This window comes from Aptenodytes patagonicus, chromosome Z (genome assembly GCF_965638725.1).
Source record: "Aptenodytes patagonicus chromosome Z, bAptPat1.pri.cur, whole genome shotgun sequence".
Lineage (NCBI taxonomy): Eukaryota > Metazoa > Chordata > Aves > Sphenisciformes > Spheniscidae > Aptenodytes > Aptenodytes patagonicus.
The window spans coordinates 58,403,410-58,421,279 of record NC_134982.1 but is presented as its reverse complement, the minus strand read 5'-3'; the positions used below and the strand labels follow the sequence as shown (position 1 = coordinate 58,421,279).

At 45.7% G+C, this 17,870-nt stretch overlaps 1 protein-coding gene across 1 annotated transcript in view; it reads left to right on the top strand.

Moving 5' to 3' along the window:
• LOC143172508 (neuronal acetylcholine receptor subunit alpha-7-like) overlaps positions 1-17,870 on the top strand; it is a 65,341-nt gene that overhangs the window by 20,259 nt on the left and 27,212 nt on the right. Inside the window, 2 exon segments of the mRNA XM_076362060.1 lie at positions 14,553-14,597; positions 16,325-16,434. Coding sequence (XP_076218175.1) covers positions 14,553-14,597; positions 16,325-16,434 — 155 coding nt within the window.

Here is a 17,870-nt window from a genome sequence, read left to right as displayed (position 1 = left end):
TGTAAAAAGGTGCCTGTCTCCTCTGGGGAGGGACAGGAAATCCCTTGGCAGTAGAGTCCCTGTAGTAGAAGGGTCACTGTGGCATCAACAAGTGGCTAAACCAACTAGCCTGAAAATCCACAAAACACTGCTCCCATGGGTCCCTAAATCAGGAAGCAATGCAGGAATATGCCAGAAGCAAGCAGGTCATGAGCATGGACACAGCCCCTCAGCCTCCATGGCTGGCTGGACAGACTGCAGCGTCTGGATGCTCCAGCTGCTGAAGAAAATGTCTGTTTAAAAGGAGGGTCGTGATAGCCACAGTAATGTAAAAAGTAGCAGGCAAGGTACAAAGGAGAGGTAACCTCTATTAGCGGACACGTCACAAGGCAAACCAAGTGGGCATCTCTCTGTTCACCCAGATGGGAGGCCACGGGTGAGTAGACTCTGCCTCCTCAGCTGCCCTGCCTGGCACAAGACAAAGCAACTGGTGCACAGTTGTTTCTCACTCAGGGAAGGGGATAGACAGCATCACAGTCTTGGCAATGGTGTATGCACTAACAAAGCACAAAGCTGCTCTTTCCAAGGACTCTCGTGTCCAGCATGCTCCATTACCATAACAGAGCAGGGTGCTAGGCAAGGTCCCAGCCTGAGGGGAGTTCATGCACCATGCTCCCTGGGGAGGAAAAAAGGACTCCGTGCTCAGGGGAGTATGGTGTGCCAAGGCATACAACAGTACGGGATGCTTTGCAAGTAGTCACTGCAAAGGTCATGAGACAGTGGACCCTGGACTGGTTTCCCTGTGGGAGGAAACAATGTAGAGAAGATGAAAACAAGTCTCCTGTTTTATTGTTGCATGGAAGGAAGAAGGGGTCTGCCACTGATACTCACCGAAACTGACTTCTTATCCTTGCAAAGACCTGGAATCACATCTAATGCACTTATTCCTGGGACAGGTTTCATGACGTGCCTCCATAAGTCTGTTTCCTACACATACTGTATTATAACATAATGAAATCTAAATTAATCTTCTGCAGCCAGCCTGCTGAGAACAGCATTGATGACAGTCTAGGTTCACTTTGCTACATAGAGAGGAAATACAGCTCTGAGGTCCCTGTGGTTTGCCAAATAGTAGTGACAAGTGACTTTACTTAAAATCTAACCTCCTCTTCTCACATCCATTCAAAGAAAATTTTGAAACATGACTACCTTGGATTAGGTTTTCTGCTCCTACCATCATGTCTGCACAGGATCTATATGGTTTTTAGTGCTCAAAGCCAGCCATCATACTCAAATCCGTGAAGAACATGTTCTCTGCTTGTCACAGTTGTGGTAGACCAATGCAAGTGAAGGACTTCTTGTCATTACGGTTAGGACTTTTTCCAAAATTATGTTAATTCACAACTACAGCCAAGACAGGTCTCTTACATCCAGGAAACAAATGAGCAGAAAGAGGGACAGTTACACCCCCTGTTTAACAGCAGGGATCAGTTCAGTTTGCCTTGTCCTCTATGTGTAAGGACAACTTCATGCTGAGCTGTCTCACGTGTATGCAGTTTCCGAGGGTCACTTTTGCTTGGAGCGTGCCCTCCACCCTTCCGTGGCAGAAGCCAGGCACTCCCTGTGCATCAGCAGGGCATTTGGCTGATGATCCCTCCCACAGAGAGATCAAGCCCTGCCAGCCCAAGCAAGTGTAGACCACATTCAAGAGTACCTGGAACAAGAATTCTCTTCTTATTTTGTCTAAGAGCCCAGCCAGTTGGTCAAGCTAGAGCAATTAAGAAATGAAGCATGACATTTTTCACAGCAGAGGAAATGCAAGCATTTTTCCCTTGGCTCAATGTGATAAGAGCCTGCTAGGTAGAACCATTTGTCATCATGAATGATGGTTTTGATTGCTCCTGTTGGCATTTGTAGGAGACCTTATCTGAAGGGGTCTACATCCTTTATGTGGAAGCACTGGTGAGGTATTTAAAAAAAATAGTCTTTATTTTCCAGCTTTCTTTCTGCTAGTGATACTATTTACTATCATCTTTGGGTCAGTACATCAGTACCACTGCAACAATAGCTGCACTGCGCTTGGTGGTCCACAGGAAAAGCTTGTTTTATTAGCTTTCTAGGCCACGTGTTTCCTCAAACTGCAAGTTTAAATGTACAAAGAGGAAAAGAAACCAAGCAGTCAACCAGCAGAAGAGTATGAAGAAGAAAACCACGGCCAGACCAGAAAAGTATCATATGTTTTAAAAAACCCCTCTAAATAAAGAGCCTAATTTTAAGAAGAGTGCTACAAGGTGGCTGCACAATGCTGCAGAGACAATAAATGCCTCAAAATACCCTTCCAAAAGCAAACACACCTCTGAGGTTTCCAGTAACTACTGCGTTGTTGCCTTTCAGAGGCTGTACACCGCTAAGCACGCTCATTAGCCTCATGCATGAAGGAGGGAGCCTAGCCTCCATGTTGACCCTGACAATGTCTTCTGCAGAGCCAACACAAGGGTCTGGCTGTTTGGCTCCCTGTGCATGGTGAAGTCCCGTAGTACTTTTCTCCTCCACGTTCACCCTTCCAGCTGCCACTGATCCAGAAAACCACGCCAGCAGCTGACAGGTTGCCCGAGTATGTAATGCCACACGCTTGTTCAGGTGCTCTTGTGGAAATTTCCTCCTGTTTCAGAGGGCATAACAACTAGAAAAAGGGACTGTGAGTGCCCAGTGGGAAGCCACAAAAATACTGAAAAAAACCCAACCACCCATGAGTCATTTTGTACTTCCAGAAGCCAAAAAATACATCATTTTACTGTATTTTGGGATGCAAACCCAAAACAACTACTATATCTGGAATATTTAGTATGTACTGTTTTTTTTTGATTGAACAGTGTGTAAAATGATTGTACGTCCTAGGGACTGCAGGATCATCCCAAACCTGATCACATGCTTGCAAACAATCCCACTGAAACTGCAGATTTTGTTGCTGCAGTGTGTCAAAGCTCTTGACAGGTTTGGAAAGCAGCAAGACAAGGTAACAGAAGAGTTTAGTGGGGCAACAAAGAGCAAAGATTCAGGTTTTCTCCCTAAAACCGGGTTTGTGCCTTGCTGTGCAGGGAAACCAAGGGAAAAGATCTGTACATACTTTCCCTGAGTGCTCAGATGCAGTCATTACCACAGTTTTTATCTTCTCTATCAAACTGTTGGGGTCATGCTTTAGCTTGTACTGGTTTTCCCCTAAATCAGAGACTGCAGCCCTGAAGGGGTTGGGTTTTTTTGATTTTGGGTTGGCTTGGGGTTTTTTTGAGGAAGTGTTTGGTGAGAGAACAACTTTTAAACGCAGGCATCTCTTCACATCAGAGATGGCCTCATCAGCCTGCTCAGTTCCTGGGTGATCTGCTCCTCAATTAGCAGGACACTCAAACTCAGTCCCCAAGAGCTGATGTGCAATGAGCTCTTTGCTGGAGAGTTCTCAATTTGAGTGAGAATTGCCAGAGCTAGAGGCTGCCTGTCAGTAGACTCTGTGCCATAAGGTGAAGGTGAGAAGGCAGGAGGAAGGCGATGCCCAGCCCTGTGGTACCTTCTGTCTGACACAGCCCTTGTAGTGTCAGTTTCTTCACATAATCTTTGTTAGATCTGAATGCCTTTAGCAGTTGATTTTCTTGCTTTTAAGTGCTTTTGTTTCATAAGCTGCAAGGTAGAGAAGGGCCTTGTTAAACTCCACCAACTTGTGAAAACAACTCTGCTTTCTCATCTGAAAATATGCCTATTCATTCCGGCCAGCATTAATGTAGAGCAGGCACTGTTTCCCCCCTTGTGAGGTGTGGCTGGAGGCAAGAGGTGCTGCAGGGCTGTGAGGTGGCCAGTGCTGGCAGTGGTCCTGCCAGTGCGGCAGAGGAGGGTGGAAGCCAGCCACGTTGGCCCTGGGTGCTGCCCCAGGGCAAGCCAAGCCATCAGCCTCCTAACCATCCCGTCCTCTAGGACAGAGGCTTTCTAGGTCTGGTTCTGCGAGAGAATTGAATGGCCAGAAAGTTCAAGGGTTAAATTCCCTCTCCCTTCCTAAACTGACTTTACAGCAGCTATGTCATCCCCTCCCACCCTTCATCCCAGCACCATCACATGTCCAAATCTCTGTGCTGGGTGTTATGTAGCAAACCCAGATCAACAAAGTGATTCAAGGAAACAAACATAAATATACCAGTACACAAAAGCACCTGTTCACATATTATTCCCAATATAGTATCAGTATTCACTAGATTAAACCATAATCCTGATAGTACATCCTGTACAAATCTTTTATGGGTAGATAACTTCAACAATGTAAGCTTGACCACTCAAGACTGAAACACAGAGTATATAAAAGAGAGACAAGTAATAAGGAAAGGATTACGAAGCAGGTATTCTGAATTTTATTTACTTACAAAGCATTGGTAAGCACTAGAGAGATAAACTGACTCTTTCAACCCTTCTAGATTCAAGTACCTTTCTTTTTCCTCTCCTAGTAATGCCTTTGCATTTATTTGTGGGCTTCCTGCATAGCCTTTGCGAGCTGTGTTTGCTCTGTTTTCTCCTTGTATAGACCTATTGTACCAAACTACATATCTTTCCAGAAAATTTTTTCTCCACCAGAAATTTCAGTCTCATCTTGCAAGAGCAAATTCAGTGAGACCAGAGCAGTGAGACTGATGCAAAATGGTGTAACTGACAAGGAAAACAGACTGGACATCATTAGAAAAGCTGAAAATCAGTAATTAGTGATTATGAATAGTAGTCATTAAAAATTACAAAAAGGTTGCTAGTCCATAAGAGTCATTAAAGTTAAATCCCAAACTCTCTCTCCTGATCATAAAACTCACTTACTGTGACCAGTTTTGAACCCTGGGAAGAAAAATTAAATAAATTGGCCTCTTCATTAGCATGGAAGACCTTGAAAAGTGGGAAAGCCAGGGCTAATTGAGACATGAATTAGTATTTTAGCTGCCTTCTAAGTGCCAGGCATTATCAAAATGTCAGTCTCACTAAACCAATTAACATGACACGTGAGTTTGCTAGCACGATGAAGTTAGGCACCATGGGTATTATGGCTTCCCATCTAATATGACTTTGTGCACACACTTGCATGAAGCATTATGATGAAGCCTTAATTACCTGAATTTTACCTGCAGCTTTTTTTCATTGGCTTCTGCCTGGCTCAGGGCAAAGAGTGGAGGGGGCTCACTTAGTGAGCAGCAACTCAATAGTTTGTTTTCTCTCAGCATGGTTCCCAAGCTGTACATGGTGGTTGTGGCTCTAACAAAAGAATGGCTGATTTCCTTCTAGGGTTTTCAGTGGTGGTCATCCAGCTTGGGCATTTCACAATAACTGACCAATTTTCTGCCTGCCTGGTGAAAAGGCTGTACTATGCTGTTTGAAGTAGTGGAATTTAGATCTTGAGCCCATGGGTATTCCTTAATCTTGGGTAACTAATTTGAGCCATCAAGGATTTTTAAGAGACTTTAGTACTTTTACATCAGCTGCCCAAGGTGCACAGGAGCAAAATTTATTTAAAGTGAGATTTTCCTGATTATCACTCAGGAACATAATAGCAATGGCAGGGAAAGAAAGTCATCCTTTGGAGCAGCACGCAGCTGCTTGAAATGGAAAATATTTCCCACATCTCCTTCCAGGAAAGGCAGCAGGGTCCCCAGAAATCAGAGACTTCTCCTGGCCATGCCTCACTACTGTTGCCAGGGGACTGTGGAAGCTGGCATGGGGCAGGGGCACTGCAAATGGTCATGTTTCTAAAGCCACCAGCTGCAATAAAGCCGTTAAACCAAAGCTGTTGGTGTGGCTTTGAACCTAGTATTTCTTAGTTTCTCAGTGTTTGGAAGGTTAGTATTTTAACACTGTGTTCTTGGAGCGTACTCCTGAGAGACAGTGACTTCAGCTCCTCAGTGAAAAGCTTTCCCCCCATTTTCCATCACTGATCACAGGCTTTAAGAGCTCACTTGAGTTTTGGAACAGGCCTACGTCCCCTTACTTTGCCGTGCTGTCACAGCAGCGTGCAAATACAGGAAGAAAAAGCAAAGGCAGCCTTGCAGATAGCCTGAGTGTGATTCTCTGATAAGTACTCAGCGTTGGTCTATTTGGGACCTTTCTCAACCCCCCTCCCACTGCTTACCGTGTGATTTCAAATGCTGAAAAAGGCAATGAGTAGCTTGGAATAACGATTTGTGTCTAGTCCTGTTTATTGAAATACCTGCCGACTGTGCACAAAACACACGGAGGACTATTTCAGGATGAGGTATCCACCCTGAAGAATATACAAACGACCTACATGCTATGTGTGGATGACTTGGGATTTTAAGGGAGGACTGACTGCTTTTGGATGGTGACATAACATCTTTTCCCCCAGGAACCAAGCATGTACATCAGTTCTTCCAAGCAGTCAGAGAGCAGTGCTGTGCTGGAAAGCCATGTGAGGCCCTTTGACCCAGCTCCTGGGGTTTCCATGAGAAGCATCTGTGAAACAGTGGGACAAAACTGGTGGCTTCACTCTCCCCAGGACCCTGTAGCAGTGTGGGGACAGGGAGTCCCTGGAATTTGTAGGTTTTTGTTGAAGGGTTTGAGGTCAGTCTCAAACCCAGTGCTGGAGTCTATAACATGACACACTTCACAGCAGTCCTGATCTTCAGGCACTGCTGAGAAGCTGCATCTTGGAAAAATAAAATTAGTTTCCTAAGGCAGATACCCACAGCCCCGGGCTGTAATTGAAGGTCATGTCACATGTGCAGGGCAGGAACAAATCTGCCTTTTTTCACCACAGAGGCAGTGTAAATTGGGAAATGTGGGCAAAAAGTCAGGTAAGGCACAAATCTGTAGGCTTGGCAGACTCTCAGTCACCAGTTGTGTGAATGAGTGGGAGGGCTGCCTCTTCTGACGCCCTGGCTGGCAGCAGCAAATGGCATTTCTTCCCTTGTTCCTTCCTCCCACTCTCACCTTTGGGGAATGCACAGGTTCAGTTCTTCCTGCAGCAGCTTTTGCATCCGGGTCTTTACATTTAACATCCGTACCAAAGTAACTGGTTGGTCTCTGACATATGGGGAGCCAAGGCCTTCAGAAGGAAGACCTGTCACAGACTTTGTTGGCCATGCATTATGCTTCCTGAGGAACACGGCTAGCATCCCTGCATTTGCAGGCTGTTCTCACACAGCCCCTGTTTGAACGCCATGTCCCTCCCAGTACAGGGTTCTCATAAACTCTCCACTTACTACAAGTGATTGCTCCTGGCTCCAGGAGTTTGCAAGGGGAAGAGTGTGATCTGACAGTGGCCAGACCCTCCAACATGTAAAGCTCCTGCTACGAAACCAAGTGTGCAAAGGGCTGCTGTAAGCAGCAGATAGGGGTGCAATGATACTCACCCAGAATGCTTTTCTGGGGAGGAGAACACTGCGGGTGGTTAGAGGCAGTGGGACCAGGCAGCCTCATGCTGTTACCCAGTGCAAAGACCAAAGGCAGATTGTGCTGCTTGCCCACAGTAAAGGGACATGTGCCTCTCCAGGACAGGAGAGGGACCAAGAAAGGCATGACCTCAAGGAGAAGCCAGTGGCAACAGATGGGAATGTGGCTCAACCTTAGGTGAAGAACACTTACAAGAGATCACCTTCAACCATTCATAGGAGAAAAGGCCCAAGCAACAAAATGAGAAAAGCAGGAGGGCGTGGGTGTTCAGCTATGAGCTCTTAACTATATCCTCCTTTGCCTGACAACACTGGCCTGGCTGTGTCTCCATCCTGATGGGCAAAGAAATGCTCAGCAGATGTCAGTGGATGTTTGCTCATTGTTTGTCATTCCAGTGTACTTTTGTATCTTTTCCCAACCTTTCACCTTCACTCTGGGCCATGCCCTCTGAATCCCATCTTCCCCCTGAGGGTGCTTTGTTAAAGGTATTGAGATGAAGTACTTAAACATCAGGTATGTTTTCAAAGTTGATGTTACCATTGCAACATTTATTCCAACTTTTTAATGAGACCCCTGAAATCCAAAGGCTGTCCAACGATGCTTACTGAATGTTACGAAGGCAACCTGGGTTTTCCTCAGACTGTGGTTTTGTGGGACTTCAACCATACAATGCCTTTAAGCTGAGTTTTAGTTAAGCAGCTGAAGGTTGTGGGCAGATGGGTGTTTCAGCAATGGAAAGGACTGCCTGCTGTAGTTGTAGACTGAGCGTACAAGCATTTGAAAGCCTCATCAATTCGTTTTGATACTCTTGATCAAAATCCCATGCAGAGACCAATGCCTCTGCTAACAAAACTTTCCAAGTCTCCATGTCAATGTCTCCATGTCTCTTGACCATATCTCTCCTCATATTCAGGCATAAAAACAGTATTAAAAAAAGAGAAAAAAAGAAATAAATTAACCAAAGTAGCCACATATGGCCTTTGGTGACTGTCCTGGTTTTGGCTGGGATAGAGTTAATTTTCTTCCTAGTGGCTGGTGTAGTGCTGTGATTTGGATTTTTTGGTCACGACAGTGACATCTGAGAGTTACCTGTTCAATTCGGGTCTTTTCTGATCAGTGTCTTTCAATAAATCAGTGGCTGATTCAGCTCCCAGTTCTGTGTCTCTGTGAGAGGGCAAGGATTAATGATACCTGTCAGTCAGCTGTTTACAAGTGCCTTGCTACAGAGATGACACATTACCGCATGATGTGACTACTGAACCAGGAAGGGCTTTGGTTTTTTTGTCCATGTGCTATGACCCATGTAATTAGATGGCTGAGGGCAGTTACATTTTATCTAGGTGTTGGCCTGGCAAGGGAGATTCTACTCACAGGCAGCGGTGCAAAAGGCAGGCAGACCTGCATACACTGTAAGATTTGGATTGAGAGAAGGGAAAAGAAAACCAAACTAAAACATTCACGTCACAGTGTGTGTCTGGAACAAACCAAACTAACTCTGTCACTCTCTATGGGTCAAAGGTGGCTGTAGGAATAAGCAGATATCCAGCGCAGAGGATTAACTGGGGTCAGGCTGGAGATAGAAAGGGGAGAAAGTGACCCAGATAAAGACAGGAAGAATTTAGAGGACAACTGTGGCACTAGCTAGTGACAACAGCATTAGCTTTTCCAGCACTTTGAATACCAGAAGCAAACTGATTTGTCTGAGCTGAACATTTTTGCAGCCCAGGAAAACTGCCAGGGGAGTGCTGGAAAAGCATCCTTTTCTAGTCATCTCCAGCCTCACCTGGGATCTTAGCAGGGCTGCTTTGCTGCAGGGAAAGCTAGGAGTTGAGAGCCTGCCAAACGAGGAGGGAAGGTCATCCCCAAGGCTGACGGTGCCAAGTGAGACAGAAACCTCACACAGGAAAAGAAGTGTGATGGATTACTCAAGTTTTCTCCTGGGAGGAAAGGCATCCTCACAACTAAACTTAAGTCCCTCTGCACAAACCAATGACACAGAGTGAGAATTAGCTTTTACTTAGGCAAAGCAGTACTGGCCAGTGACCTCTTGGGACAGAGTAAGGCACACACGCTCTCACAGTTGTCAGTAAGTATCTGTGTAACAGACAAATATAGTCCCTCCTGTGCCTGGGTATCTCAGAGATGCACACAGTCCACAGGTCATGATGAAGACAGCAGGAGCTGTGATTCACCCTCAGCTCTGGAAAGGCAAGGCAACGAGCCCACTCCAAAGGCCAAACTATTTCCTTACAGGATGAAATCTACATGGCTCAGTAAACCACCACACCTGCAAAGATGGAAAGCTCCATAAACACCGCTGCCCTTAAAAGCCTCTTGCTCTAACAGGGGATGGATTCAGACCCTAGACTCCCACAGCCCTCACCTCCTGGGTAGCCCCAGCATGCACTCTTCCCCTGGCCAGGCTCCTTGGGGTCCTTCTTTAGAAGGGGCCTAGCAAGAGAGCTACACCTGGACAAATGCCTGCCCAGTGTAAAGTGAGCTTTGCTGCTCCTGCAAACCAGGCACTTCCGGCAAACTCAGATCCTTGTTTGGAAAACTTTCTGTTCCATCCTGCGACAAGAAGGACCCATCAGGCTGCATCTGTTAATCAGTGCTAAATACGGAAATAACATTTTCTGTGTTTTGCTGTCCATAAAGCTGAACACCCTTTGAAAGCTCAGCAGCCTGAAGGCGAGGATGAGAATAGACTCTGAATGGCCATGAATACATCCTGAAGTGACATATTTTTTTCCCCCAAGGCTGAGACAGATGTAAGCAGCCCAAAGCCCTGCTTAGGCTTTGTGCTCTTGTTGACTGCTGTTATCAAAATGCAAGACAAGGAAGACCATGCAGGGCATGGTTACGCTGTAAAGAACTCTAATAGACAAGCTTTCCTTTTACTGCAAAAAAAATCTGAGAAGCAGGACAAACATGGTGAGCACAGTAGCACTGTGAAAAGGAGGCAAAGTGTACCCAAGATAATAAATTTAACGCTGCATGAAATAAATGGCTGATGAATTGCTTGGAGTCAAAGCTGATTACCAACATCATTCGCATCTGACTTTGAACAAGGAGCTCACAGAGGTGTGACAGGGGAGCAGGGAAGGGCAACAAACTGTTGTGAAATACAGAAGTCAGCCCTAGATGTTTTCCTTTGCAGACCTGGAGTCTATCAAGTATAAACTTACTATGTCAGGTAAAAGGGAGTTTCCTTGTAAATCCAGAGCCACACATGAAAGGGTTCTGATAAGAGGCATCTCCACATGCAGGCAACCCATAGGCCTCTCAGATCTACATTGCACTTTAATGCATCCCCCTGTGGCTCTCAGGTAGCCAACAAAAAGAAGGAGGTCCCCTCCTCCCCTTCCCTACAAGGTGCAATGTAGATGGGGAAAATCCTTCATTTTTGCACAGGAAAGGAATTGCCTAACTGTTTCAGCCCATCTTTTCAGTCATGGTGTTCAGGCTTCTTTAGCAGTACGCATAAAGACTTTGCAAGGAGGACATGTTCAGCTTCAAGTATAAAGCAATTACTGATTGGCTAGCAACATAAAATATTGCTACGATTTAATGAGCAACTCAGACGAGCGTCATGCTCACCATCCCTAGAAGACACCTGAGGAGTCATTGGTGGCCAGGAAGGCATCAGTCAGATGGGGAAGGGCTGGCCTCTGAGGATCCCTGGGGGACAGCCTCTGTATCGCTGGGTTGCTTTCATTTCCCAGGTCAGTTGACACAGATAGCTCTGATGAGCTCGTCAATTACCAGCTCTGTTTTTTTTCACTTTAGGATTTTATATCTTTCCAAGTTGGTGTTTATCCCTTTGAATCCTTCAGCATCTAAAAAAATGTGTCTCAACAAGCTTAGTCCTGTGTGTGATTTTTCTTTTCTTATTTTTCTGTGGAATTTCTTACCATTGCTTCAGCAATTGCAACCAAGGGGACAAAGGGAGTTGCAGATGGACAGGGCCTCTGGAGGCAGGCTGTGGTTTGTACAAAGAGAGGCATATATTTGCTGCCACAATTTGGAGAGCAGCAGAGAGGTGAAAGGGAAATGTATGAACAGTATAACATGATATAAAATCTCAGCTGATTTTTGTGTGGCATCTCCCAGTAGCAAAAGCAGTTTAGGCAGGTCTCAAGGGGACTCAAGAGGAGCAGAAGAGGAGGTAGTGTGATAGAGAGTTTTGCATGGAAGACTATGTCAAAGCTCTGTTTCATGCCTGAAGTTTGCTTTTCCTGGGGACAGAAGCCTGGCTGCAGAGGATAACTGCCTACAGTGCCAAAACAATTAGGAATCCTCCAGATCAATGATGTCTTCCTTTCTAGGTTGGGGTGTTTCTGCAGCTCCAACAACCCAAGTGAGAGAATAGAGGAGATCATGACACAGACAAGGTTCATGCTAAGGGTTCAGCAGTACCAGTATCCTGTGTGCTGGGGAATCAGTAATTAGGAGGCTTCTCCAGGCAGTTCTGCTTCAGGCATTAGCCTGGGAGTCTGCAGTCATGCAGCGATTCCTGCATGGGATACACAAGAAGTAAACCCAGAGGCCTCATGGAAGAAAGCACACACCTAGTGATGCAGCTCAGTGTGAGATGATGCAGTTTGCTTCTGAGCAGCTCACATCTTTCCTGGTGCTTCTGGGGTAGTTTCTTTGCATATGTACTGTGAGGCTAGCTCTGGAGGCTAAACCCAGAGGCCTCATGGAAGAAAGCACACACCTAGTGATGCAGCTCAGTGTGAGATGATGCAGTTTGCTTCTGAGCAGCTCACATCTTTCCTGGTGCTTCTGGGGTAGTTTCTTTGCATATGTACTGTGAGGCTAGCTCTGGAGGGGAGGAGCGGAGGTAAGAGAGCATGAATGTAGCTTGAGGTGAGCAGACTGGTATTTTTCCAAAGTGTATAAGGCAGTTTTGGCTTCACTACCTTGTTAGTCCATAAGTACTACAAAAAAAATAGCACAGTATAGGATCAGAGTGAACCAAAAAGCCCAGGCTGCTTCAGGGCTGTGGTTTACCTTGTGGCTTTAGAGACCAGGCTTTTTGGATGTTGAGTGCCAATGAAGAGGAGAAGTGGCATGGACTCAAGTGGAGCAGGGTAGGTGTTAGTGAGATAGACGTTTGGCATGGCGGACAATGGCAAGCACACACTAACTCATCTTCTACATTAAGAACATGACCAGAGAGGGCCTGCATGCCCAGGGTACTCTGTAGGGTTTAAATGCCTGCCACAGCAGTCTTCAATTGCAACGTTCCCACCCCAAACACTGCAGACAACCATATGTGCTTCTTAGGGCATGAACACACATGGAGACACATGAATAGGTAGCTCAGCCATCTGGAGGAGCTGGGCACTGGCACCATGTGGTTATTATCATGAGCCTGGGAAGTAACTTGATCAGGAGAGAGCCTGGACCCATGGGTAGGCAGTGGAGATTCTCCTTAGAAATTTGCTAGGCCAACACATCATCTTGCATCTCGGTGAAGCTCCCTGTCTGGCTGTTCTTACAGCATACTTGTCATGAGTGTTTGCATCCTGTTGGTGCCTCCACATTCCCACACTTCTGCGTTGTACCCTGAGGTTTGATCACTTCAGTACAGCAATGATGGGCTGCAGCTCACAGGGTTTGCTGCAGAGTTTCATAGCAGCTTCATCTGATGCTAAAACATATCTCTGTCCTTCAGAGATCTCCTTATTTTCCCTGTAATGTAGCTAATCTCTGGTCTCTGCATGAGTTCTACACTTCACCTTGGCTATGGAAGAATGGGAAGAAAACAATCAAACAAAAATTTTGCCTCTAATTAAAGAGTATAAGTGTTTCAGGGGCCCAAATAATAATTTATTTCAACTTATCTATAGGAAGAGGAGTCAAGTCAATGTACCACGGGATGGCAATCCCGGAGAAAACAAGTTGAAGGTATTTCCACTTTGTTGTCAACAAGTGAGTCACCTGGGCCAGGCCATAGCTGTGCCTTCCGACATGTGCCCAAGAGAGCTGAGCTGAATCAGAGGGGGAAACTCTTGCTTTCTGGTATGCCTCTTGGCCAAGAATGTGGTTTTCTTGGAGAGTGGCTGCATTGATCAGGCCTGCCTGCAGCTACAGCATCAAAACCAAGCTTCCGGATGCACCTCAGTCAAAGCTGGAGTGCTCTCTGAAGAGGTAAGGGTTGAACACAGGTGGTGCTCTGAGGTCAAGAAACACCTCCCTGTGGTGTGGACACAGCTGGACACACAGTGAGCCAGACCCACTGAGTACCCCAGCCTCAGCTCCTGCGAAGTGCAGGGCACACCTGTGGTGGTATTTGGAGCTGTGCCAGGCGGGGGTGTGGATCTGGGTATCCGCACCACAGTAACTCTGCAGCCCTGCTTCTCCACCCCTGCTGTGGCAGTAGCACTGCAGGGTCCTGCACCTGCAGGCTAACTGCAGCAAGCTGGGCACCCTGCAGCTCCCCAGAATGCTTGGAGACCAGCTCGGTGACGGCTTCTTGTTTCTGTTGTGAGTCAGAGCTGCTTCCCTGTGGCCTCTGCATGCAGGTGTCTGAACCTACAGACTCCGGCTCTGTGCAGGCACCATGTGAGCTCCCACTCAGGCAGCATTTGTGTCCTTTTGCCATGTGCTAGCTTTTGCCCAAGGCCAGCCCTTCCTTCCCTTTCAGCCTGAGCTAAGCTACATAACGCCAACACTCCAAAGGAACAGCACTTCCAGCACCATTTCACCATTGTTTTGCAGTGGCAGCAAATACAACGTAAAATCTCTCCAACTACTGCATGCTGTGTGGTACTGGAAATCATCTTGTTTTGACCATCTAGCTAGAAGGAAAAACTTGTGCTTTTGGTAAGCAGTCTGATTGTCTCCAGCAAAATAAGAGCCATTATCTATTATTTTCACTTCCGTTGTTGATCAGTTATGATAAATGCAGGAGGTCTGTAGGTTTAAAAGATAGAAAAGACCCATTATTGCCTGGGCCATATAATGCAGTTCAGTGGTTTTGCACTGAGCTCACAATCTATTCCATAAGGTTTGTGTTTATTTACCCCAAGAGTCTGGGTTTTCTAAAAGAAACAGAAACTCTTCCACCTGTACTGAAACTGTACTTTGAGTCTCATCCCTTTTTCTCTTCTCTTCCCTTTCCTTCCCCCTTTTGTTCAAAGGATGAGAAGAATCAGCTGTTGATCACAAATGCTTGGCTGCAGATGGTGAGTAACCTGTGTCAATAAAGAAAAACCCTTTCTAATAGCACACTACTGAATGTGATTTCCTAGATGAAAAGCAAGGTTGCTGTCTTTTAACTTGTCTATAATGTGAAACAACCAGGCATTTTGAGTCCTTTGAAATTTCTCTAGTGCTCCTTTTAGCCTTAAAAAAGAAATGCAGGAAACTACATTAATCCTTCAGGCAGACCTGTTGGCCTTTGGAGGGTGAAACCAACTGTGTTGTTAGGTCAGTGGATGTAGGGATCTAGTAACAAAGAGCCCAAAGTTATGGTCACACTGTAGCAGGAGAGACTCTTCAAGGGTCTCAAGGCCCTCTCCAAGGCCAGTGACGGGGACTTGTTGTGAAGGAGACAGACACCCAGTAAGACCCGGGCACCCTGCACTCACGGCTTGTGGGCAAATCCGCACCTCTGTCTGAAACGGGGAGCCAGGGATGCCCCCATGGAGGGCAGGGCACAAAGATCCCCAGCACTTGTCCATGACCACAGAAGCAATGCAGCTGGACCACGTGGAGACTGCTCGGGCTGGGTGGTGGGGTGGCCAGGGACCACAGGGAGCCCTATGCTGCATTGCTGCTGGCAGTGCCCAGGCATGCCAGTAGGAACATTGCCCTCCCTCATGCATAAACGTTCCTCCTCCCTCTTCTGCAGCCTGCTCCAGCTGAGGAGTGACCTGCACCAGTCATGCAGGATAAGCAAAACTGTTCTTCACTGAGGGCTTTGGGGGAGGGAGTTTCCTGTCAGGTTTGCTGCTGGTCGCATACGGCAAGAGATAACGGTCTTTTATGGCACATAAACTGATCTCCTTAATGGCTTGTTCTCAGTAAAGATGCAGCTTTGGAGGGAAAAGCCTGTGAGAGACTCGAATAATTGAACTAATTCTCCTTTGACTTTAGAAGCCAAACACTATCATCTCATGTTAATGGGCGCAACTGAACACGCTGTTTCTTCCTCAGCTACCTGCTGGGATTTGCAGCAGAAATGAGTTGTTTTCTGTTGCAAAAAACTAACCCAGACCAACCTATAAGATTACAGGATTCTTAGCACAAAGCCTGTGGGTGTCCTGTCCCTTGCAGAAGTGTTCTTCAGTTATAGCACTGGTATGTTTCCCTTGCGGCCCTCCCACAGAGCTTTGCTGTAAGTCACAAGGTTCAGCACAAAAGCTGTGCCTGCACCTTTCTTGAATTAACTATTTGTTTTGGTGTGGAGGAGGGGTGATCAGAAACAACCCTTTGGCATATAAAGTTCACTTGCCTACCTCTCATAGCAAGGTGGTTATTAAAAAAATCACCCAAAGTTTGTAACAGATTAAATTATTTCCACCAAAGAGGGACTCTCAGACTGTGATCCACATGCCACTGATGATACCCAAGTCATTCAAACCACCTCAGCTGAGAAGCAGCATGCCTTATGGAGGTGCCTGCTGCCAGTGTTTCTGCCAGCCCACCAGAAAAGGTTTGGGATGCCTGGCTTCAGGCCACAAGATGGAGGGGTTAGATGAAATAAAAATACATCTCACAGCATTCAGTTGTCACACTGTGGATTCCTCAGTATGTATGCCAACCTTTCTTAATAATTAAAGCCGAGCATTAAACTATTAACATACTACTGCTATTGTTACTGGCACAATCCATTCTGTTCCCATAATATTCAGACAACTTAGAAGAGTTCTACCAGCTCATATAATCTGATGTATGTATTTGCCAACAGTACTGGGTTGATGTTTACTTGTCTTGGGATCAGTATGAATACCCAGGGGTGCAGAACTTGCGATTTCCAGCCGACCAGATTTGGGTACCAGATATTCTTCTGTATAACAGGTAAGCAAGATACACAATGGCTGGTGGGATCCTAGAACTAGAGCATTAGATGCTGGAAATCAGCCATGCTTCACTGATATTCTGGGGTTTTTGCCATCTGGGGATTTGGCTCTTACTCTTAAAATAATAACAATAAAAGCAAACAAGCGCCAGCTAATAGATTTTTCTAATAGCCGATCTAAATCTTCCTTGCTGTAGTTCTGTAGACATCTTCTTTACCTTTTCCCAGTGAACATGGAGAGAAAACAATCCATATTCTCCTTATAATTACCATAGCTCTCCTGGAAAATTATTGTCATGTCTCTGCCATAGTTCCTGCCTGAAATAAACAAACAGATTTTCTTCTCACTTTCCTCGTCACTCATATTTTATAAATCTCTCCATCATTCCTCTTCCCCTCTGAACACTCTCTAATCTGTTTTTCCTCCTCCAGAGCTGAATCCAGCTCTGCAGCCAGCAATTCTGCAGTGTTGAATGGAGTGGAAACTCTCTAGACAGATGTTTCCTTGACGCTTTCCAGGAGGAGGGAATTTTGGTTTTGCTCTAACATCTTAGTTTTGGACTTATTTTTTTATCTATCACAAATCCCAGATGTTGTACTTCAGCCTTGCTGTCTTACTATATTTTCACTGATCTGTCTTTCTCTGACAGTTTTAAGGGTAATACTTTCTAATCCTCCAGACTGAATTTCATTCTGTTGGTTTCCCCAGTTCACCAAGATCCATTTTCCATTCCAAGCCCTCACTACAAGATATCCAAAGGAGGCCTGGAGTGACCTGGATTTTTCAAGTGTTCTTCTTTACTTCAGCTTTACTCCTCACAGTCTCTTTATTCCTTTTCAGTCTTTAAAAAGGAGGCATATAGCCCGGTCCATATTACTGTAGTTTGTTTATAAGAACATGATGTGGCAAAGCTTTCTGAAGTTCATATATATCACCTGCCTCCTCTTACTCAGTTAGTCAGTAAGAAAATCAGATTGATTTGATGCAGTTGGCCCTTCACAAATCTGTGCCAGCTGTTTTCACCTCATTATCTTTGAAGTTAGGCTGATGTGTCTATAATTTCACCTTTAAAAAAAAAAAAAAAAATCAGAGTTCTCTTTGATCTTCCCTAATTCCCTGAGCCCTTCCCTGTTCTCCACGAGCTCTCACAGATAATTTTTAATGCTTCAGAGGGTATTTTGGCCAGTCCCTTCAGTTCTCAAGAGTAAATTTCATCAGCTCTGCCAACTGGAATCTGTCTTATCTACACTTCTTTAACCTGTTCCTCCCCTGTTCTGCCCTGGACTCCTGCCACTGTGCGAGAATTAATTGTGGTGAGCCACAGTTTGTGAAGAGTGGAGCATAGAGGGTGCAGGATACTGCAGCTCTCTGCAGCACCCTGTTGTTTCCTTTCCTTCCACAGCAAGTAATGGATCTATCTGGTCCTTCGTCTTT